General features: G+C 39.0%; 1 protein-coding gene across 1 annotated transcript in view; it reads right to left on the minus strand.

Moving 5' to 3' along the window:
- Positions 1-6,499: 6,499 nt before the first annotated feature.
- Positions 6,500-25,067, minus strand: part of LOC125461460 (XK-related protein 7-like) — a 189,495-nt gene continuing 170,927 nt past the window's right edge. Inside the window, exon 3 of the mRNA XM_048550276.2 lies at positions 6,500-15,556. Within this exon, the coding sequence (XP_048406233.1) occupies positions 14,613-15,556 (944 nt within the window). The 3' untranslated portion in view covers positions 6,500-14,612. The remainder of the gene's footprint in view (positions 15,557-25,067) is intronic.

Consider the following 25,067-nt stretch of genomic DNA (forward strand, 5'->3'; position numbering starts at 1 on the left):
CAATCTGAAAGAACAAGGGCAGCAGATACACGGGAAAATCACCACCTGCAAGTTTCCCTCCAAGTTCTCCATCTTCCTGACTTGGAACTATATCGCTGTTTCTTTGCTGACACTGGGTCAAGATCCTGCTACTTCCTTCCTAACAGCAACGTGGGTATCCTTGCACCGAAGGGCTGTAACAATTCAAGAAGGCAGTAGCCCACCACCACCTTCTCTATGGCATTACAGGATGGGCAACCAATGATGGACAGGCAATGAAACCTATAGCCCATGAATGAATTAAAGAAAACTGATAGGGTGATAATTGGATTAGTTGGATTTGTCTCACTTGTCGAGATGATACGCTTGGATAATTTTGCACATGGTTGTGTGAATGCCAATAGTTTAGGCTCCAATTCTTGAGTACTATTTCAGGGTTGTAGCCTTTGCAGTATCTGGTGTCTTTAGCCATTTTTTGGTATCAGAGAGGGAATCAAATTGACACAAGTTTGCAATGCTGTTCTCATCAGCAAGATATTGAGATGGATCCAGCCCTGTGTACTTTTGGCTGAACATGTTTAACTGCATTCCCTAAATATTCAAAATGTATATAAATGTAAAAGGTTTTCAGGTGGTCTATGTTAAGTGCTGCACTTCATGGTGTGTCTAAGTGGCATGGTGGTAGTGTCCCTACCTCTGAGTGAGGAAGTTTAGGTTCAGTTCTCCTGCTCAAGAGGTGTGTGATAACACTTCTGAACAGATTGGTTTGGAAAATATCTATGCTGTGTCTAACCCAAGCCTCTATCTTCCAGAGTTTTCATGTCCAGTGTCCAATCAACATCAACGACAAGAGTTATGTGCCATCATTACAGTTGCTTTGATGTAAATTTCAAAGTAGCAGTGCAAGTAGACCCTTAGAGATAGAGATTTTTCATGCTGATTAATCAGGATTCTGAGGCATGAAGTACTTTGAGTACGCAAAAGAATTGAATTTCAGAGAAAAGACATTTATTTTCTCTGCTTGCTTTTGATCATTTCCATACTCTGAAATTGAAGAGGCATTCCTAAAGGCATGCAATATCTTGAGATTTTTACTTATTTGGCCTGGAAGTGATTTTGTTCAAGTTATTCATAACCTTATTATGAGTTTAGAATCATTCACAAAGGACTAATTCACATTAACACATATTATTCTGGCTGCTGTTTTAGAAAACAATTAGTTGGGTTAACAGATTACCTTCGGTCAAGAGAGAACTCTGATTGGTGACATTCGTTGAGAGATCATGGAAAGCAGTGAAGGCATAGTGCTATTTGTACCTATAATCCTGGATGATCTTCATATTTCCTGGCAGCTCAGTTAAAAGCCATTGTTGCTTTACTTCCAGGATTTTCATATTGGTAGCTTTGATTAACAACTCAGAGAGGCAAATATTGGCACACAGGCCTGGGGCATGAGTCACAGGTTAGTCTTTTCTTGGCTCTCTCAGTCTGACTGAAGCAGCTTTGGGTATATTTTATGCTGGAATACCAAGAGGCCAAAGAGACACGACTTTCATGCCTGACCATTCAGGAAATATTAAATTGTAAAGTTATCTATAACAAGGAAAGACTTTTATTTTTGTTTTTGGTTCTTTGTTAGAAAAAAAGGAGCAGCACTGTGGCACAGTGGTTAGTACTGCTTCCTCACAGTTCCAGGGATGGGGATTCAATTCCAGCCTCGGAGACTGGGTGGAGTTTGTACTTTCTTCCTGTGTCTGCATGGGTTTCCTCCAGGTGCTTTAGTTTCCTCCCACAGTCCAAAGATGTGCGTGTCAGGTGGACTGACCATGCTAAATTGCCCACAGTGTCCAGGGATATGCAGGTTAGGTGGATTTGTCATGGGAGATGCAGGGGTAGGAGGGGTCAGTCTGGGCAGGATGCTCTTTGGAGTGTTGTTGTGGACTTGATTGGCCAAATGGCCTGTTTCCACACTGTGGGGATTTTACAGAAAAAAAAACTAAGACTAACAATATTATTATTTTCACGGTACTAAGACTGACAAGAAATAGGCAAATCTCACTGTGATAAACCTATATTTTGTGAATTCTTAAATTTCACATTATATGAATTGGCTCGATGGTAGCCAATTATTTGAGACCTTGAATTCTAAAGTGAAGGAAAAATTAATTTCAGTTCTGTCAAGTACTGACCTCATAGAAAAAAAGGTCAAAAACATTTTGAATAATGAATTCAAAACAGCATTGACAAATGTCCTGTGATTTCAACTAAATGCCTAGCCAGCCTCCTGGGAGATGGTAACTGAGACATTCGCTGACTTGGGTTTCATGACCACCGGGGGGGGAGAGAGAGAGAGAGAGAGAGAGAGAGAGAGAGAAAAATAGAGGAAAGAGCTAGACACACGTTCATGCAGGTTAAGAAGCTCCTAACAGCAGAAGTGCTATTATTAACAGTCACTAAGCAGTCAGGGCTGAGGAGAAATCCTGATGTACACAGGCATCAGTGAGAAAAAAAATCCAAAAGCAGAAGACTGTGGGAGTGTCAGACAAGAAGACATTTTATAAGGCTGCTGAAGACATGAGATTAGGGAACCCACATTAAGTAATAGAGAGTTAATCTATGCCACACAAATGCTAGGCAATGACCATCTCCAATATGAAACAACATAGCCACTGCCCTTTGACATTCAAGGGTGTTACCATCTTCAAAGTCACCATTGTCAACATCCTTGGGGTTACCATTCACCAGAAGTCAACTGGACTCATCACATAAACACAGTGGCGACAAGAGGAGGTCAGGGGTTAGCAGCACGACAGCAAGTACAGTCATAGAGATGTCCAGCACTTTGGTCCAACTCGTCCATGCTGACCACATATCCTAAATAAACCTAGTCCCATTAGCCAGCATTTGACCCATATTCCGCTAAACCTTACCTATTCATACACACATCCAGATGCCTTTGAAATGTTCAATTGTACCAGCTCCACCACTTTCTCTGGCAGCTCATATCATGCACACATCATGCTCTGCATGAAAAAGTTGCCACCCCCCCAAAAAAAGTCATTGGCAAATTGAGAAACAGTTTTTAAGGAGATCTCAGTTCTAAGAATAATAGGGTGGTTATGATAGGGGATTTTAACTTCCCAAGCAGCGTGTTAAGGACTTGGATTGACAGGAATTTGTTAAGTGTGTACAAGAAAATTTTTTGAATAACTCACTTCCTGACTCCCCAATGTCTGCCCATCATTCGCAAGGCACAAAACAGGAGTGTGAAAGAATACTCCCCACTTTCCTGGACAGGTGCAGCTCTGGCAACACTCAGAAGTTTGACACCATTCAGGACAAAACAGTCCGTTTGACTGGCACCACGAACACCCACTCCCTCCACCTGTGACACTCAGTCGCAGCAGTGTGTGCTATCTACAAGATACATTGCAGAAGTTCATCAAAGATGTTTAGACAGCACTGGCCAAACCCCCAAACACTTCCGTTTAGAAGCACAGAGGCAGCAGATACATCAAAACACCATCCCCTTCAAGTTCCCCTTCAAGCCACTCACCATCCTGACTTGGAAATATATCACCATTCCTTCACCGTTGTTGGTTCAAAATCCTGGACTTCACTCTCTAAGGGCATTGTGAGTCAATCCACAGCACATGGACTGCAGTGGTTCAAGAAGACAGCTCACCACCTTCTCAAAGGCAACTATGGATGGGCAATAAATGCTACACGGCCAGTAATGTCCACATGTCATGAGTGAATACATGAGAAGGAGTCAAATTTGTTTTCAGGGACTCTGAAGAAAGTTGTATCTAGTGGTGTGCCTTTTGGGCTCCTACATTGTATTCAAAATTTACAAAAGAAACAAATAAAAATGAAAAATGTCACCAGTCCTCATCCCGCATTCCCCTTACCCTCCCAACATGGTCCCTGCATCCCATCTACTCCAGCCCGTAAAACCTCATGTCTTGGGCTAATCCTCAGTTCTTCATTCCCATACACCATCCTGTGGTACTGTTCATAATCCATGGCCCCTCATGTCCTCTTTGCCAATCTTTGCCCCTGTGCCCACCTACAGCCATTTAAACCAATGTGCCATTTTCATGATAACTCATGCCAACCTATGGGTCCCCACGCCACCATGTGATCTCATTGCTACCATGCCAACTAACCCAGTGGATACGATGGACAGACCTGAGGACTTGTGCAGAGATGAAATGAAATAGTGTATTAATTCCTTTTAACGTGCATTTCAGGCTGCACCATTTTAACAAAAATTACAAACCCATTTATTACATGTACATTTCTGCAACATTTTGTTCACAATCCATTAATATAATGAGAATTGGAATACATTTTTCTACTTCAAATATCATATAATGGCTTGTAGTGGTCAAAAACGGTTGTAAAATGGTAGGCACCCTATTGTGTAAGTTTACTGTTTGCAATCATTCTTGCAGCTTACTAACTTCCTTTAGGAGGGAAACTGCCATCCTTACCTGGTCTGGCCTACAAGTGACTCCAGACACACAGCAATGTGGTTGATCCTTAATGGCCTACTGAGCATTTAGGGTTGTGGATGAATGAAATAACCAGACATTTAAAAAAAAATAAACACAAAGAATGCTGGAGAAACTAAGCAGGTCTGCTAGCATCAATGGAAAGAAAAACAGAGTTGACATTTTGAGTCAGGTATGACTCTTCTTTAGAGCTAGAGAAAGAGTTTCTTTTTCCACTCCTCAGATTCAATGACTAAGCTTTTAGTCATCTGACATAATATTTCCTTATGTAGCTTGAAATCATATTCTGTTTTAGCATGCTCCTCTGATGCTTCTTGGAATGTTTTATTATTTTAAAGGTGTTTTACAAATAATTCAAGCTGACATTTCAGTGCTGACATTTCAGCATTGAAAGATTGTTGCAATTTTGAAGATGCCTTTTCAAATCGAAGATTAATCTGAGATTCTGACTGCTCCTTCAAGTAGATGTAAAAGACCTAATCAGACTATTTGAAGAATTATGTAGTGCTCCCAGTGTTCTGACTAATACATTTCCCTCAAAGAACTTTAATAATGCAGAGTATCTACTCATGTATTTCATTGTCATTTACTGGCTCTTGTTCTGTGTAGATTAGCTACTGCTATGTTTCCTGTGTTGCAACAGTAATTGCAATTCTAAAGCACTTCATTGATGTAAAGCACTTTGGACATCTTGGAGATCATGAAAAATTCTATACAAATGTAAATCCTCTCATCTGTAGTTGCTTTGCAATTCTTTACTTGACCTACAGTCGGTACTGACTTCTAACTGTTGGGTTCCAAACATATCATCAGTTTCTAAAAGTCTATGAAATGTTACGTCATGACAGCAGCAATTTGATTCCAATGTTAGTTGTGCTGTTTTAACTAAATTTGTCACTTGTGTAATTCTTACTTGGCCTTGATAGCCTCAAATTTTTAAATTGAGATTTAATTTCAGACATTGTCTTCATATTTTTCACGTACAATGTAAAAATTGAAGTAAAATCATAGAAAGGCCAGGCGTAAACATATAATCAATATGTTGGAAGAAGGCATGCTGGACACAACTAAAGCTGTTAAGGGATTTACTATTAACTGATTATGGTAGGCCATACAACAATTTATTCAACTTCAACAGAATGTCTTAAAAATTTTGATAAAGGTCACAACGAATTCCAAACTAATTATTTTGTCAAAAATAGCCAACAATGTCAAATCATGAGAAAAAGCCCGTGAAAGTTTAAAGTATGCTGCATTAAACATATTAACATAATTTTGCAGAAAGTATATCAGAAAAAAATCCAGTGTGCAATCCACTCAAATATAGTTCTATTACTTTCTCAAACTGGGTTTGGGTTTTGCTCATACAGACGTTTTGATGAAATTCCCTCTCTGCTGGCAATTTGAGGATTCTAATTTAAATATATTTAAATAAGTTCATTCCAGAACTTAAGGATAAGAGGAGCAGAGGGAAATTAGAACAGAAATTATGCTGCCCAATCACTCGTTTGTTTTACAATCTGCAGCAAGGTATAATTTTGTTCAGCATGACAGTTTATATGCAATAAACGGCTAGTTTTTCCTTTGTTCTTTCATCCAAGGTAGTAAATAACTGGGAATGCTGTCATTTTGTGCACATTGTTTCGAGATGAAGGACAGAAAGACATTGAGTAAATGCAAAGGAGAATAAGTAAATGATCAACATTAGCTTGAATGTACAAAATATGACGCTATCCCAGATACAGGGTGTGTCAGCACTGTCAGCCCTCACTGTAGCTACGTACAAAGAGGAAGCCACCCAAAGTATAATAAAGCAGCCATCCAAGATGTACGGACTACTTTATCCATTATTTAGGCTTCAGATGTGCAAATATCCCTACACAACAGCTAGAAAAATGTAGGTGAAAGATAGTCCTTGTTTTTTTTTGAGTTAGACAATTCAATCTTATCAAGCAAAAGTGGTTATGGCATAATTTATTTTAATGACTTTGTTTTTTGTGTTGCAGCAAAATAAAAATGTACAAAAGATTGTGATATACAAAGTTTCAGGCCCAATTACTTTTCTGAATTATTCAGAAAGAAAAAAAATTACAAGGTGGCACCATATAACTATGTACATCATGAAACATTTCATTCCATCCTCTTTTTAATTATTAAAAAAGCTATTATCTGTCAGCTGAGAAAACAGTAGGAGTGGTAGAAAGTTGATTAAAAACTCAGCAGCTGTCATATAATAACCTTTGTTTTAGCACACATGACATTTGAAACCAAGCAACATTGTAATGATTCAACCATCATTTTTCAGCTAAACTATCTGTTGAATGCACAGTTTCAAATCATTTAGGTGAACAAGCAGTCAGTCATGTGTGCTAAACAACATTGAGCCACATAGTACAAAACTGATTACAGGAACACAAAAATGAGACATTTTACCTCACAGCTTATTTCCACTAAATAAAGCAGTATACACAATCATCACTAGCTGTTGTAATGTAGCAGCCAATTGAGCTGCCAACACCCAAAAAAGATATTGATTACATCCTCAATTATACATACAGCCTTTCATATACAGTACATGTAGGAAGCAGAATGGATAAAACCAGTACTGCTAATTATTTATATATATGTGGATGGGATGAATGTTCACTGTTTTCACAGAGCAAGTGAATTTTCTATGGTACTAAGATAAAAAGCACATACAGCTTAAAAGGTTCTTAAGAAATAATGTAATATTTTCTACTCATTGAAGGAAAAGGCATTTGGTATCCATGTAAATATCATATATCGAATACGGCAGTACTGATACTGTAATAAGAAAGATGGCAATATTTGATTCCAATATATTATATCACCCACCCATTGGTGGCATCATGCGTTATTAATGTGATTAATGAATGATTTAGAATCTGTAGAATGTAAAGATTTTTACATGTCACTTCAATGAAAGCAGTGTCTGCAAATTATAAAGTGCATTGTGAGGTGCCAACACACCGCTTTGCTGGATAATTGCTGAAGTTGCAAATTGGAGGCATTTATACAGTAAAATGGGAGAACGTTCACACAATGCACTGCAAACTATACCAGAATTAATCACTGCATACCCCAAGCAAAAACACATCCACATAAAATAGATATACGGTTAGACAGAATAGAACGATGCTTTATGGAATCTAAAGGAAGTGTTACGTCGTAAGTTAGCATCAATACAATCAAACTGCATGAAATGTGTATCATGTCCAGAGTCCATCTTAATTGCTTGCATTTTCACGAAAATAGTTACATGCTAATTAGTATCAAAAATTAGGTGGTCGCAGGAAAGGAATTATATTACCTCAATGCCAATACGACATTCCATGGCAAAGTTTTAATATAGGTTTACTGATAGTGGAAAGACTACAATCTGTAAAAGAGATGTTTGATATGATAAACTTAGTAAAATTTAACTATATTCATTTTCAGAAATGTAAGATTATAAAAGTTTTGATGTTTGTTCACATCTTAGAGGTTGTCTATTTCTAAAAACTTCTTCTGGAATAAAAAGAATTGCATAGTCTAAGTCATAACTTGTATTAAAATCCAGAACATATAGTATAAAATTATTCTACTAAGGGTGATAAAAATTAATTTTTTAATGAATGCTTAAAAGTTTATTGGAAAATTATCATAAGACAATATATGATGATTAGTGAAGCCAAAGACAGAATGTACTCAACATTTTGGAAAAGGGTGATATAATACATTAGTAACCTGTGTTGTCATAGGTTATCAATATTCAGTATGCTGTACCTTGAAAGATTTTCATCTTTTTTTTTCATTCATTGATAACTTTCCTAACATTAATGGGGCTATAATGTAGACCCACTAGATATCTTAATTACAAATAAATTAGCTATGATTAACAAGGTTACTATTACCAAAACTCAAGGTTGAAGTGGGAATAAACACCACTTTAGATGGCAACTTCATTAATCACAAAGCAAAATAAACAGAAAATAAATAGCATTGAACAATATAGACATCTACCGAAGTTAAAATGCCGCCAAATTTTAGTCATGAATGTTCTCCTTTTATTGGAGCTGTACTGCTTCACCCTTCTGCAAACATTCCTTATTCTCTGCCATTGTCTCAGAGATTCAATGTCATGGCATTGCGGGTGCTAAAGAACAAGCAAGGAGGAACAAAGCAGGTTATGAAAAGCCAGCAGCGTGCTGAATTGAGTACTTCTATATCCTGTCATCACTATTACTAACATCCTCTCCACTCATCACCACTGTGGCAAATCCAGGTGTTGGAGTACAACATGACTAAAATTGAACTTCAACTAATGTATTTAAAAATCACTCTTGGTCACCATTACTTTAACAGAAGTCAGTTAAAGACTTCTGAATTTATTTGGTGTGTGCCCATGAGTCTTATCATTTTAGGAGACTTTTAAAAAATGGAATTCAAAGAGAACACAAAAGGAGTGAATTTAAAGCCTATGCATTTGTACCATGTGCTGTGAATGTACTATTTAAGGGTATGATGCTTAACTATGAAACTCTTATTAAATATTAAGAATTAAATATACTTCAAATTACGAGTGTTCATTCACTCGTATTTGGTATTTTGATCTCATTACGCCATCAGTTCATTTAGAGCTTTATATATTCAGGGCCCATTGAAAAAGAAATAAAAATTGATTAATTTTCCCCCATACTTGAATTATTTAAGCAAGTATAAGTTTAGAGACTGATTACTGAATTAAAATAATAATATTGTCAGAATTTTTTTTAAAAATACTTCATGCTCAGACATCTTTTGGTCGGAAACATGCTATGCCACAAAATAATGTCCATAATGTTTTCTGTATGACTAGCAGCCACTCTTATCTCAGCTATTGAAGAAATTGGAACAATTTGCCATTTCCAGAAACAAAAAAAAGGGAGAGTTTCACACATCTTTTGGTAATGAGAGATTCAAACTAAAATAAAATCTTTATGACTGATTAGAGGCTGTTCTTCTCACAGACAGCAATCACTACTTTAAATAGGGTGGGGTTGCTGAAAACTGAGGAACAAAAACAAAGTTGCTGGAAAAGCTCAGCAGGTCTGGCAGCACGTATGAAGGAAAAAACAGAATTAATGTTTTTGGTACGGTGACCCTTCCTCAGAACTGAGGAACTTTGCTGAAAATTCTGACTGCATTAGTAAAACAATGGTACGCTCAAAGTAGGGGAAAGGTTGTGTTGAAAAACTGTATGGTTCTTCTGTGTACATAAATTAATATGGGCTGGATTATCTTCCTCAAACATGTTTAACTTATTTAGGATCTTACAAACTGCACCATACTAATAAAATTTCCATTTTCACTGATGTTCACAAAAATCTTTTGCTCTCTCAGAACGAAATAGGCAAAATTGGTGCAGTTTTTCTATAGATATGCTCTGCATTTTTGTTGTTAAAGTTAAGTTTCATTGTTTGTGATGACAAAGCATGTAACAACATAAGATAGAGTCAGTAATTTTAAAAAATTGCTTTTTCTTTAGTTACAGGCAGCAAAGAAGATGCAAAATTATGAATGGAACAATCAAAGTGCACAGAGAGCCATTGCTGAGGTGAGAAGGTAGGCTATAGCAATGTCAAAAGATGAGTCACAGCATGGGCACATGTATTTCATCTTTCCCAAAGTGAAATATTCTTTTACATGGTTAGGTAAATATAACATGGAATTAGTTTCTCAACAAATAGCACAAAGAAAAATGGATATACTCTGCTTCGCTACATTATGATAAAATAACTATTAATTCTCTTTTGATTGGGGGACAACAGAAATAAGGGAAAATTTTATAACAAACATCTGAGGTAGATATTCCACTAAAAATAAAAACAACCGATCACATCATGGAACAAAATATGAGTATTCAAATGGCACACTTTGTATAGTTAGAATTGTAAATAATTCTGTAAATAATCATTGTATTTTTCAACGCAGTCTTTGTTAATCTCATTATATCTGAAGCTTATGTCATTGATCAAACTTAAAATTTTCTTAAATAATAATGTAATAAAGCAATGATATTGCAGTACAGTCAAAAGAATTTTGATAAATCTCAATGATTTTTTCATTCATGCAGTTACAAATATACTATAACCACCACACAGATTTTCTTTGGAAATGGTGTATAATTTGTCCCCTTACTGAAGTCAGCTTCATTTATTAGCAGAAGACATCAAACCTGGGTTCTATTATTAGCCCCTTTATAATGGCTTTCCAAGTTGTGAACAAAATATAATGCCCATAATAGATTCTTAATAATTGCATGTCTAATCCCCAAATAAAGATGCATTTTATGATACAGATACAATTGTTCAACATGCTGTTTGAACAATGCAATATTCTATCGGTTTCATCTATAGAAGTTTCACTGTGATTAGTAAATCTCCCATCAAACTCTAACATACAGCTGTTTAATGCCTCTTTGTTCACTTCGTAGTTTGGTGTCATTAACTAGTCACAATTTCCAGTTGGATTCACTGCTCCTTATGTATATTATTTTAGCTCTGTATAAAGACTAAATTTATGTGAGCACTTGCAATAGAATGAGTATTGGGTGCCTCAATTATAGTGCCTTGTTGTAGTCTTCACATACAGTAATTGGAATAATATACCTAGTTAGTAACATTGAAAATAAAAGCCACTAACTGTGTAAACTGACGCTTGCACTCATTATCAATTAGCCAGTTCTACCTAAAATATTAATCCCATTCTCATGCGTGTCCAAACATAGTTATTCTCCTTGCCCAGGTGTTCTCCCCAAATCTTGCTGGGTTGTGCTTCCGCAGGCATCCACACACCCTCTGTGAATACAACTTGCTGCATACTGCAAGTATGAATCAGGATAGTGGCTTGATTAGTTAGTTACTTGGTTAATGGGGACAACATAATGTGTCAAATCTTGTCTTTAGCTGGCATCAAAAGAAATGCATTTTTCAGCGTAAGTCATTGATAGTTAACTGAGTGACAACTTTAGGTGTTTTTTCCCTATTCCCTAGTATGATGTTACTAAAGCTAATTGTAGCCCTCCTACGTCCACCTCAGATGAGGCCCCTGAAAACAAAAACAAACCACCAATTACAAATGGGATCTTAGGCTCTGCTTTGCTTAGTACTACACTGGACAGTGCCCTTATTAATGAGACTGTATGAGGACCCTAAGTAGGCACTGTTTAACATCATCTCACTAATTTTTGCATCAGGCAATAAACAACAGTCTGGTCCATGGAGGTGCATAAAAGTAAGGCTTCAAATTAGGGATATAATTATACAAACATTTTAAGATATAGCAATTGTGGCAATAGCTATCTTTATTATCGGTGCCCCACAAATCATAATCTCATTCATAATAGTTACAAGGAAACATGGATCAAAAATATGTTTTAACTATCAGTATCTTTAACATATACCCATGATTTTGTCCATACGTGTTTACAAAAAAAATGCTTAATTGTAAATACTTCAGTAAACTTCACATGTATTTCACCTATTCCAGTGGTTTCTCTTTGTGACTAAATTTCAGAAGTGTTTTTCTTGTCATTTTGGTGTTTTATTTTTAATCAGTATACCAATATGCCTATTGATGTCTTTTACATTATGGAGTTTCAAGTTTTTCTAATTATCAAAATACCATTCTACTATTAAGAGTGACAAGATTTTACTTTTCCTACCATTGATAAGCATGATTATCTTGTATGCAATTAGAAAGTGTTCATTAATAACATATTGCAGGTTTGTTCTATTCCATTTCAAAGATTTTTTTGTGAACTAATTGCGCAAATCTCAAAGGTAAGCACCAGAGTTACTTCATTGGCCCTGTTGCATCCTGTTGGCTCTCTGCAGAGATAAAACTGTGTAGTTTATAACCTACCTTATATCTATGCCACATCTAATTTCACATGAATCAGTGCTGCTATTTAACTTTTATGTTAGTACCACAGCTTAAATATAGAATTACATGTCGGTTTTTAATATGCTCCTGAGAGGCAAATTCTAAGGACATGAATGGATTTAATTACTAAGCTGAAGTGTCATTTTCTTCACTGCAAAGTTGCATATTTCTACACAGGTAGAGTTCCCGAAATTATTTGTGATAAATGTAATATATGGTAATAGTAAAGTGGTTTTATTCTTTAATTCTTTTGGTAAACTCCTTTCAAAGTAAATGTAAGTTGTAAAGCACTCAGAGGGATTGGAATGAAAGAAGAAAATGAGGTTTGTTTCATACTAATAGAGTCCTTATAATTCTGGAACAACTTGAATATTGTCAAACTAAGTTTAAAAGCTTCTTTCCTGAATCATTACAGTATATCACTGCAAGCTATAGTTTACTACACTATAGTTTACGACCTTAGACTTTTCATATTTAGACAACATTAAGTGACACTGAATATCTACACTACAGGCAGCACTGGTGCTTGATTTAAACCTCCACAGGGAACAAAAAGCCCTTGGTAAAATGTGTTTATTCCTAAAAAGCATTCATTCTTCAATCTTCATACACTACAGCTATGAATTAGCACCTGTTTCACTGCCTTGCAATCAGACTGAACATGTACCTCATGTCTGCTTCAGCAATAACATGGAAATATTTAATTTCACACAATTACTCAGCAGACAGGTGAAAGGCAACACTCTTCTGATTTGGCACAGTATTCTGATTCCAATCATTGTACCATCTCATATAGATATACACCTTATTAGAGAACACAATATGCTGCAGCAGTCAAAGACCCTGCCTGTCTTGCCCTTGCCCCATCTGTGAATGCAAGGACCAAGTAGTTTGGAAAACTGACATATAAACAGCATAGGTTAGACTTGGAGGTTGACAAACCATTACCGGAGTGGACTTTCTGCTTCAGACACAAGTATTCTCAAAAAGACAGGTTAATTTTTTTGATTAATGTAACTTTATAGGTATGCTCACCCATTCATTGCTTAAAGCTGCAGTATAATATAGAAAGTAAGTCTGACATTTTAACAGAATACATCTATCAAAATATTATTCCGCATACAGCTCATGACAATTTGTACGTATTGCAAAATAAAATTTATTCAGGGCCTCCAACACAAAAATGTCAGTATTCACTATATTTTAAACATGATTTGAAGCTATTTTTCCTGAGAATTTGCTCTGCAGTATTTGCATGATTTTAAATAAGATATTAAAAGTGACACAAGATATGTGTTATGTACATTTGGAATAAAAAGAGTGTCAAATGTTTTGCTAAATGCTTGAAAATGTCATGATACCTTACTATTCTATATTGCAGCTTTACATGTTTTTTGCATTGAAATTACATTTCAATGTTTATCACAACACACAACCCAGTTACTGTAATGGTCTACATTTCGTTTTGCAGAACAAAATAGTTCTTTCAATAGAGTGCACAACATCCTTCCATTGTCAGAACTGCCACACCTTCAAACTAAAGTCAATGTTCTATTCTGTTTACATCAAAATTATTCATATGGGGTACACGGATATTGAAAGCTCAGACAATACCTGCTGTCAAACTTCACATAGTATCAAAGTTGTATTGTTATTAATTTCACATTTGGTCACTGCTTGACAAATAGTTTTTTTTACAGGTTTTAAGAAACAACTTTCAGTTAAGGAGAATAAGCTGCAGTAAAATTTGGACATGATTCTTCAACCATAACATGCAAACCATGATACTTTTTTTGCAAATAATCAGAGAACGAACGGAAGTTTGGTATTTCCACATTTAAGCCCAAGATAACATTCAGTTACCGGTGTGCAGCCATTCATGTTCGAGTGATGTAATCTTCAGCACACCCATTTTCACTTCTTTTTGACAACCATAAGACCATTTACTGTAAAAGGCGAGAACAAAAAAAAAACCCTGACCATCCCACTCAATCAGAGTTGGAATGTTGCATCAATACCTTTTTACAACTCCTTTGAAGACACATTTGTGGATACAGGCCTTCTGCACACTAATATGATGCATCATGGTCAGGGTTGGGTGACCCTTGCAGTGCACCATTATTCTACATTGGCTTGAACCCTTTTGGAAGGGTAAACTTATTTCATGCACCTAGCTCTGCTTGTATGCGACTACACAGTAGTTTCATATTCCAGTACTTCATGTGTGAAGCTAAGGTTTCTGTACTGGAGACGCGGAGTGGCAGGTGAGGTGTATTCCAAGGCGAGGATGGTTTTGCGCAGCCTCCTGTCAATAAAGTGCGCATCCCAAGCAGGATACCGTTTTCTGGGTAAGTCAATCCTGATAACAGGCCCTTCTGTTCGCAGTGTGCGTGACACTGGTGTTGGTGGCACACTGGGCCTTACCTGGAATACAGGAATGCAACTGTCTCGATCAGCTGGCACTTGCTCACCAACTGTAGTCCGACACTGGGTCATTGCTCGGGGTGGAACTGTTATAACCTGCGCAGGTATGTGTGTAGCAGTGTCTTGTTCTCCACCAATGCACCCTCCTTGTGACCCAAACATTGGTCCATTTGGGTGCAAAGCACCATAATATATAAACATGAAGAATATTCCAAGAGCAAAACTACTGAACACTACACAAACTATTATTAAGGCTTCAAAGTCTGTTGTACGGGAATCTCTGTACAAGTACCACAGCACAGTCAAGGCAGCATTTTCACAAAACGTAATGAAGTAGTAGATGAGCATCCGGCACCGAGTTCTCCCTTCCTTTACATTAAACCAACAAAAAATGTAGATAATTCCAACAACCATGTTATAAATGATCTCCTCCCACTTGGACATACAGAAGTCTGTTTCCCCATGAATGATCCAGAAGGTCATGATGCACCAGTGACTCACAATAAAAATTCCAAAATATAACTGGAAAACGGAGGCAAACAAGGAAAATGCAATTACTCGAGCAGCAATGGTAAAGAGGTGCCAAAGAATCTGTGTGATAGCAGCCTTGTAAGACATAGGCATTTTGTCATCTCTGGACTCACGGAGAATCTTCTGGTAGGAAGCAATCATCCAAGCAAGGGACAGGAGTGATGCTGCTGCAGACAGGCCTAGATAAAATAATAAATAGTTAAAAGATGCAATGACTTGTTTCAATTATGAATTAGCACTTCCAAAATAATACTAACAATCAACATTAGAAAAGCAGAAATACCAGTTTGGAAAGCATATATTGACAATTGTTGAGGGAGAAGTTTTAATGTGTTTGCATGATATTTCACTACTTTATTCCAAATAGTTTACCTGACCATTTAAATAGGGGCAGAGGCTTGTCATTTGTGTGTGTTATCTTTTTGTGCTCTATTAACCTACGAATAATTTTTCTAACTTATCCATAGTGCTTTCTCAGATTTCAGGTGCGGCAAGATACCTTGAACTGAGCGAATACTTTCCAGGAAAAGGTATTCATGAGAAGAACATGACTAATACTTTTAATCCTGTTTGCTGCTTGATAAGGTGGTGGCACAGTGAAACTTGTTGCTCTTTAAGCTGTTACAGCTCCTGTTTCGACTGAAACCCAGTACCACTTCCTTTGAATCTACCAAGTGAGCCTCTCAAATAAAAACACAGGCTACAAGATAACAAATCATTTCTTCTGTTCCACATAATGCTTAAGATGACAAAAATACATGAACTTACAGAATGTTGACTTATAGTTATTAAATCAATGAACATCACTGTGAACAGCAAAACATTTTCTCCACAGGCAATATTTTATGGCTTTATAAACAGAAATAGGTAAGTGAATATCATCAATATCAATAGTTCTCTACTACAGTTAGAGTCTTGAAAATAGTTGTATGGTTTCCATCTCAACCTGGACATTAGCATTTTCTCTGGGCTGGACTTGACCTCTTAGTGAAAGATCAGTTTGGCTGAAAAACCACAAAACCAGTTGTAAACAACCAGCTTTCTTCCTCTGGTTTTTCTTTTGTTTTAGTTGTAAAGATTGTTGAATTATGTTTTATTAGTCCTTTATCTACAGCATGACAACTGATCTGTGATAAGCTTGTCTCGGTTTGTGTGGATGTACTAAGCAGCATTTAATGTTTGTCAGAAATAAGCCGCCAAAGGCTTTACACTGTCATTTCCAATCATCAATCAGTGGATTATATTACTGTAAATAGCCATGGCAGGTTGTCAATTAGTCCAACGGAAGTGCCAATTGAGGCTATCGCTACCCACCATCTGGATATTTCCAGGTGACAGACAGGCTCCGCTGAGGCTGAGGATATAGGTGCCTTGTAAAAGGTGGCTGAGGGGTTGTCAGTGATGTCTCCTCTAAATCTTTACCATCATCAACCAGCAGCATTCTCTCCCCCATCCCCCTCACTGCTGGCAGCCATTATGATGTGTCACAGTGTTTGTAAAATAAAAATGCCATTCGGCCCAACACATCCACACCAACCCTCTGAAGGGCATCTGACCTAGACACATCCCCTAACTTGCATTTCCCTTGGCTAAGGCACCTAACCTACACATCCTTGGGCACTATTGGCAATTTAAGCATGGCCAATCTACCGAAACTGTGTGTCTTTTGACTGTGGGAGGTAACCAGAGCACCTGGCAGAAACAGGGAGAATGTGCAAACTCCACACAGAAATCATCCAAGGGTGGGATTGAACCCAGGTCCCTGGCATTGTGAGGCAGCAGTGCTAGTCACTGAGCCACCGTGCCACCCTATTCCAGTAAAATAGCTATGGCCACATTTTATTTTTAAACACTTGAAGGGCCTTCTGACAGTGCCTCCATTTTGAAACACCCTTGTCAGCCCTCCAAATACGTCAGCAGTGCCTACCTCTGACAGCGAGGTTGCTAGTTCTCCAGTGCTGGACAGCCTCCTATTGGTTCTCCATCCTTGGGAATAGGCTACCATTTTAGTTGGATGAAGTTGCTTTATTGGCTTCCCAGCCTGTAATTCATCCGGATACCAGTGTCAGGGCTCCGGAACCAAATTCCTGCCCTTCATGTCCAAAGACTCTTAAGGGGCGATTTAAGCCATGCTCACCCAGTGAAAGACAAGCAGTCAGTTAAAATTGCTGGAGAGACACACTTGCCTACATCTCTTTCCTTTTCTATCATTTCTAATTTTAGCCTGATTCTGTGAGGGAGGGAGCAATGCTTGTTTGAATGTACAGGCTGAGCCATAATTGTAATACTGTTTAAAGTTCCCCTGCTTTTGTAACCAATGGCCTGAACGTGGAAACATTAGGTGATAATAGAAGGAGACACAGAGCAATTCTGGCCCGAACAGGTTAAATTTTAACTATTAAACATAAAACAAAACTTCCTTTGCCAGGTCTTGGAATTCTAAATACGCAAGTTTAAGCCTTATTTGGCCTAGGCTCTCCTTCTTTAGCAGTGGAGCCCCCCTGAAAAATCCCATCACCAGGAGTTACTCACTGTTCGTTCATTTGGTTCCTAGCTCTAGCTGCTCCCTCACACCCATTGGTTTCCTCCCGATTTCCAACTGGCAACTGAATGAGAGTATATATGCATGCACGCACATACCCTGCCCCCTCAGAATTAAAAATCACCCATCTTTCATGTGGCCAAGGGCAGGAAGCTTTGCTACTCTTCTTTCCCCTATTCATCTGGAATTAAAATTAGGACTTTCCTCAATCAGCAACTCATATCACCTGAAAAGGAAAATATATTGGAGGGTAGGAGGAGGCATGTTCACAATTTCACTAGGCTAATAATCAAGATTTAAAAACAAAATGCTGATGAAACTCATAGGTCTGGCAGTACTTGCAGAGAGGGAAACTGAGTTAACATTTTGAGTCCAGAATGACTGACTCTTCTTTGGGCAAATCATAATCCCAAAGCCCAGGTTACTGCTCTTAGTGTGTTACATCTCACAGAGTGTGCCTTTAAGAGACAGCAGAATGATATAATCATTTTATAACATCAGGTGACTTACAGATACAAAGACCTGAAACTCCATCTTATCACCTATCATATGACACTCAACTAGAAGCATGTTCCTCTGTTGTAAACTTAGAGCTTAATACTCGCCCAAATACTGTAATGAAACATTTGTGCCTATTACATAACTACATTAAATAACTTGTTGAATTCTTCAATATCACCATCTTCATGCACATCTTATGTTGTAGGATATAAGATAAGCATTGTCACATCAGATAAAACACCCTGTTGAAGGCAAGCTCACAAGACTGGGGTCAATTCAACTTATAGCACCTTATGATATTTGAACTCAATTTTTTTAAAAATTGGAGTTGATGGCTAGTTGCAGTAATGGGGATTATGAAACTGTCACCTTGTTCACTAATGGCCTTTAGGGAAGGAAATTTGTCATCCTTACTCAGTTTGCCTGTGACTCTAGCCATCATGATGATTGACATTTAACTGTTTCAAGGGCCATTAAGGATGGGCGACAGATTCTCAGCTTGCCACCATCACCCACGTTCCATGAATAAATAGGACACGCATACATATCGCAGAGGTTAGTAGATTTGTCATAACAGTTCGAAAAGTGAAAGTGGTGGGGGGTGGGTGTTACTTGGAAGGTGCTGAAAGACAGCAGCTGTGTACATGTCACAGAGCTGGGAATCAATACTACATCACCAAGAGTAAAGTGGATGCTCAGTACATTATGTGGACAGAGAACAACCAGATAGTGGATATATTTCATATTTATTAGTTGTGAATGTGTCAGTTTGGTTCATTTGGTAGTACTCTTTTCAATGTCTTTGAAGGTGAAACAAGTTGGAATTAGCCAGATAGTTGTCTATAGACTTAAAAAAAGTTTAAAACATTCATAACAGTTTGTATCATACAGTTTCAAACAGTAAAACATTTCAAACCAACATTAATTTTCAGATTATATATAATGAACACAGGAAATATGAATAAACGGAAAAAAATACCCATGGTTTTCTGAGCTTGAAATAGGTTGGGATAGAGTCAACAACTCTTCTGGAATGACTGGGCATCTACAGGGTTCAGCGTCAATCTCCCAGAGATCGAATAGAGCAATCCTGGAGATTTTAAGCAGGAAAGGGTGGATTGGTGGCTGCGGTGGCACAGTGCCAGGGACCTGAGTTCAATTCCAATCTTGGGCAACTGTCTGCATGGCGTTGTCTCCCTGAGTGAGTGGGTTTCCTCCTGTGTCATAAAGATGTGCTGGTTCGCTGGATTGGCCATGGTAAATTTGGGGTTGTGGGGATTAGGGTCTAAGTGGAATGCAGTTTGGAGGGTCAGTGCAGACTTGATGGGTCAAATGATTCCTTCTGTACTGTAGGGACTCTACAAGAGGCTGCATAGACTGGACTTTGCCAAAGCAGTGATTTTTTCTCTTCTGCTCATCTGCGCCATATTTGTTGCAACTAGCAGACCCTCAACGGATTAGGACCTCAGTGCCAGCTGGGTCAATAATCACAGGCACACATTGCCATGGCATTGAGCTTAGCACTGACCAGCCTACTTCAAACCTCTAAATAAAATCATTTAGATGACAGGGATGAACAGGACAGAATAAAACAAATTCCTAGATAACAAGGTGTGGAGCTGGATGAACATAGCCGGCCAAGCAGCTTCTTAGGAGCAGGAAAGCTGACATTTTAGGCCTACACCCTTCATCAAAAATTGAGGTTTGTCCAGAGGGAAGAGGGTAACTTCTTCAGGTTAGGCATCTTTAGAAGAGGCTTTGCAGTGGGGTTAAAATTTTATCATAGATAATTGGAACTGCAGATGCTGGAGAATCCAAGATAACAAGGTGTAGAGCTGGATGAACACAGCAGGCCAAGCAGCATCTTAGGCAAGCTGACTTTTCAGGCCTAGACCCTTCATCAGAAATCAAATCAAAAATCAAAAACAAATTTCCTCCTGAGTTTGAGCTGCTTTTTATCTCCATTTGAAGCCATGATGTTGACTGTAGGTTGGATGTCTAAAGAGAGACTAAAACTTTTCTTTTCTCCAAAATTTAATCAATCCTTGCTGCAGGCCCATCCTGGTAATTTGCTTAGAGGAAATGTGTTTCCCATTGAAGTTCATTTAGGATCCACTTGTGCCACATCACTAGTTTTCAGTTATAGTGGCAGAAGTCAACACTTCCCCGAATATGTCCAGCCAGGCTTGCCTATTCCACTTAATATCAGGAGTTCAATACCTGCTCATCTGAAAAAAAAAAGAGGGTCCCATATCAAAATACATTAATGGACTTCAATGCAGTGTGTCTCTGTCTCTCTCAATGGAGTAGGCCGCTGGTCCTTAATGTTATAATGGTTTGTGCAATGTCTAGAGGCTGGTCACCTAAGAAACATGTTAAGACTCAGACACAAAACAAGCATAACAACGAGAATTCCCAACATTAGATATCCAGACTCAAATTACATTAAACACCACTACTTATTTGTGTAATTAAGCTGAGGAGCTAAATTACTTCTAGTCTTTAATAGAATAATCTTTCATTGTTTTGCCTTATTAAATGTATTTGTGGACAACACTGATGAATATTTGCCACTTGAAGTACCAGTAACATGATAGAAGGTGTCATCAACAGTGTAATCAAGCAGCTCCTGCTCAGCGCTAACCTGCTCAGTGATGTCCAGTTTGGGTTCCGCCAGGGCCACTCAGCTCCTGACCTCATTACAGCCTTGGTACAAACATGGACAAAAGACCTGGATTCCAGAGGTGATGTGAGAGTGACAACCCTTGATATCAAGGCTGCATTCGACCGAGTGTGTCATCAAAGAGCCCGAGCAAAACTGGAATCAATGGGTATCAGGGGGCAAACACTCCAGTGGTTGGAGCCACACCTGACACATAGGAAGACAGTCGTGGTTGTGGGAGATCAATCAGCCTAGCTCCAGGACATCTCTGCAGGAGCTCCTCGGCATCGTGTCCTTGGCCCAACCACCTTCAGCTGCTTCATCAATGACCACCCCTCCATCACAAGGTCAGAAATGGAGATGTTTGCCAATGATTGCACAATGTTCAGCACCATTCTTGACTGAAGCAGTCCATGTTCACATGCAACAAGATCCAGACAATGTCCAAGTGGTAAGTGATATTCGCACCACACAAATGCCAGGCTATGACCATCACCAGTAAGAGACAATCTAACCATCACCCTTTGGCATTCAATGGTGTTACCATCACTGAATCCCTTACTATCAACATCCTGGGGGTTATCATTGACCAGAAATTCAGCTGGACACACCACATAAACACAAGATCTGGCGAGAAGCGAGGAATACAGCAGCGAGTAACTCACCTTCTGGCTCCTCAAAGCCTGTCTACCATCTACAAGGCACACGTTGGGAGTGTGATGGAATACTCCCCACTTGCCTGGATGAGTGCAGCCCCAACGACACTCAAGAAGCTTGACACCATCCAGGACAAAGCAGCCCGCTTGATTGCCACTACATCCACAAGCATCCACTCCCTCCACGACTGAAAATCAGTTGCAGCAGTGTGTACTATCTACAAGATGCACTGCAGAAATTCAAAAATCCTCAGACAACACCGTCCAAACCCACAACCACTTCCATCTAGAAGAACAAGGGCAACAGACATATGGGAACACCACAACCTTCAAGTTCCCCTTCAAGTCACTCACCATCCTGTCTTGGAAACATATCACTGTTCCTTAACTGACACGGGGTCAAAATGCTAGAATTCCCTCCCTAATAGCATTGTATGTCAACTCACAGCAGGAGGAATGCAACAGTTTAAGGCAGCAGCTCACCCCTACCATCTCAAGGGCAACTAGGGATGGGCAAGAAATGCTGGCCAGCCAGTGTCGCTCACATCCCGCAAAGGAATAGAAAAAAAAACTTCATTCAAGTTACAGTCAATTTACAGTCAATATCGTGTATCATTCATTCAGAAAATCTATTTTGAATTAATGTAGGGTACCTTTATCACAGACCCATTATTCTCCTTGTAAGCAATGGCTCCACTGATAGGCATATCAGTCAGTACTTTCTCAGGCACGCATCCACTGAAAGATTTCAGTGCTGTGAATTTATAATCAAATGTAAACTAAATAAAATCAGCCAAGACAGTCAAGTCTGGGCATAATGATGCTCATCCTTTCTCAATCATTAAGGATATTGGTGTGAAAGAAAGAAATGCCTTTTCTCTCATCTCACTTGTTTTCCCTGTACGTATCACTCTCAGTTCAGGCCTTGCTAACTGGATTAAAGCTCCTCTTAAACCGTACCAGGAATAATTTGATTTTGATGTTTGGAGTAAGCTATGTTAATGTGATAACTCAGCTTTGCACGCCAGAATCAGATCCAAATTCTAGCGAGGCCCATCTTGACATTGGGAGCATCTTGCTCCATCTTTCCTGCTTTTGACAAGCACAGAGGAGAGTTTCGCATTAGGCAGCCGTGAGTTGTTAACAGCACAACTCAAATAATTAATATTCAGTTTATATTTCATCAAACAAATCAGACATAGAGATAAATTAACATGGAAACCAGAATGTGTACTTGGTAAATTACTCCAAATGATCTCCATGTTGTGTATGAACAAACTGTATCATTGCAGGATATGATTCACAGGAACCAGCAGCATGCACATCTCATCCAGGAGACATTGGCAGTTAGCATTTGCCAATCTCTCACAATCATCATGGCACCTCACCGATACACTGGCAGGGGGCTCTGGAAGCACACAGGCAACTGAGGCTGAAATACTACAGCAGGGACTCCAAGTGTGAACAGGGTCTTAACTCATGGATTGGACCAGTTTGCAGCTTGTTAATACTTGCTTGTTCTCTCGCACCTCCTTGCATCGTCCCTACCTTGCTTTGCTGTGCTAGTTAGTTACAATCACATCAGCAGTCCTCAATCAAGAGGTGTACATCATGCTGTACAGCGGTATGTTATTGTCAATCTCATACCTGCAACATTTGCCAATAATTTGTGCAAACATAATGCATTAATAGCAAACAAACAGTTATGTCTCAATGTCTTAAGAGAGTAGTCCTCACCAAATTCATTGGGGCACTTGATAATCAGAGGATCCCAGCAGAGTAGGACATAGAACATAGAACATTATAGTGCAGTACAGGCCCTTTGGCCCTCGATGTTGTGCTGACCTGTGAAACCAATCTGAACCCATCTAACCTACACTATTCCATTATCATCCAAATGTTTATCCAATGATCATTTAAATGCCCTTTCCGTAAATCAAGGACAGCCTCCCATATCAGTCCAATGGTTTGGCCATGGTTAGGCATTTGGTTGGGATGATCTTGGTCAGGGGACCGTGCCAATGCAATCCAGGGTCTGGGTCATGGTCAGTCTTTTCACTCCATTGTGGCCAGTTCAAGGGGTAGGTCTAAAACAGTTACAGAGATACGCAGTCACTAGTTAGGAGTCGAGGCACTTCTTGTTTAGGTCTGTCTGGCTAGGTCATCTAAGGGAGTGGGCCACAGTCAGTCCATTGGATCCATCCACAGAAACTAAAAGGAGTTGGCAGGAAGGAAATGCAGCTGGTTATTCCTCAGGATTGGTGGCTGGAAAAGAGAGGGGCATGAGAATTGTGAAGGAGGGAAAGGTGGGGGGGGGGGCGCGTTCATGTGAAATGGATGTTGTCTACAGTCAGGAGCACACTGGCTTCACCACAGTGCATGAGTACACTTGGCATGGATACCTCCTCATACGCCAGGGACTGTGGGGAAAGGTGGTCAGGTGTAGGTACATGTAGGTGGGATGGGTAGGGAATGCAGCGGTGCAAAGACAATGGAGTTCACAGGCAAGTGTACCAGGAAGGCGTGCTGTAAGTTTGGAGCTACTGCTACATTGAGGTGGAGGCTAGAAGCCTCTTGCTGAGGAATGTTCACTGTTGCCTTCTATCATGCTCTAGTGGGAAAAAGTGGCTGCAACCACACCAAGTGAACAGGGCATATGACTGGGCCTGTGTGAGTGGGGGCTGCAGGACTCACTGGTGATGAGACGTTTAAAGGTAGGGAACATCACACAGAGACTTATATACTCTAGAAAATGCAGACTTGCGGTGTCCCCAATTCCTGGTCAGCCTAATGTATCAGGCTCCTGTTTGTGTTGCAGACACTGCTGACTGACTTATTCACAGCAACAAATTTAGACAGATTGGCCATAAAAGAATAGGGATTTTTAGAGGTGGAAAACCAAAGGCTTCAGAAGCATCTATTGTTCTCGATCCACCTTAATCCTCTTGCTTCCAGACGCTGCAATAGGCTCTTATTCATCCATGGAATATCACGTGTAGTCATAAAGTTATGCCTCATGCTATAATCAAGATATTTGGGGCATACATAAAGTGAAAGCAGTCACATTTTATAAACAGTGCAAACTAAGACACAATTGATTGGTCCCTATGCCAAAGGGCCCATAAAAAGTTTTCTTCTTTCTTCTTCCTCCAGGCACATCTTCATGTGGTCCTTGGTTCTATAGCTGGTTTGTAGAGAACCTGCTCGTCAGTCTTGGGGAATTGTTTGGGTGATCCTGGGCACTCCTATCTGAATATCCTAAACATGATGTGGAGGTGCGGGTGTTGGACGGTGGTTGACAGAGTTAGAAGTCACACGGTGCCGGGTTA

This window comes from Stegostoma tigrinum, chromosome 19 (assembly GCF_030684315.1).
Source record: "Stegostoma tigrinum isolate sSteTig4 chromosome 19, sSteTig4.hap1, whole genome shotgun sequence".
In the NCBI taxonomy this organism is placed as follows: Eukaryota; Metazoa; Chordata; class Chondrichthyes; order Orectolobiformes; family Stegostomatidae; genus Stegostoma; species Stegostoma tigrinum.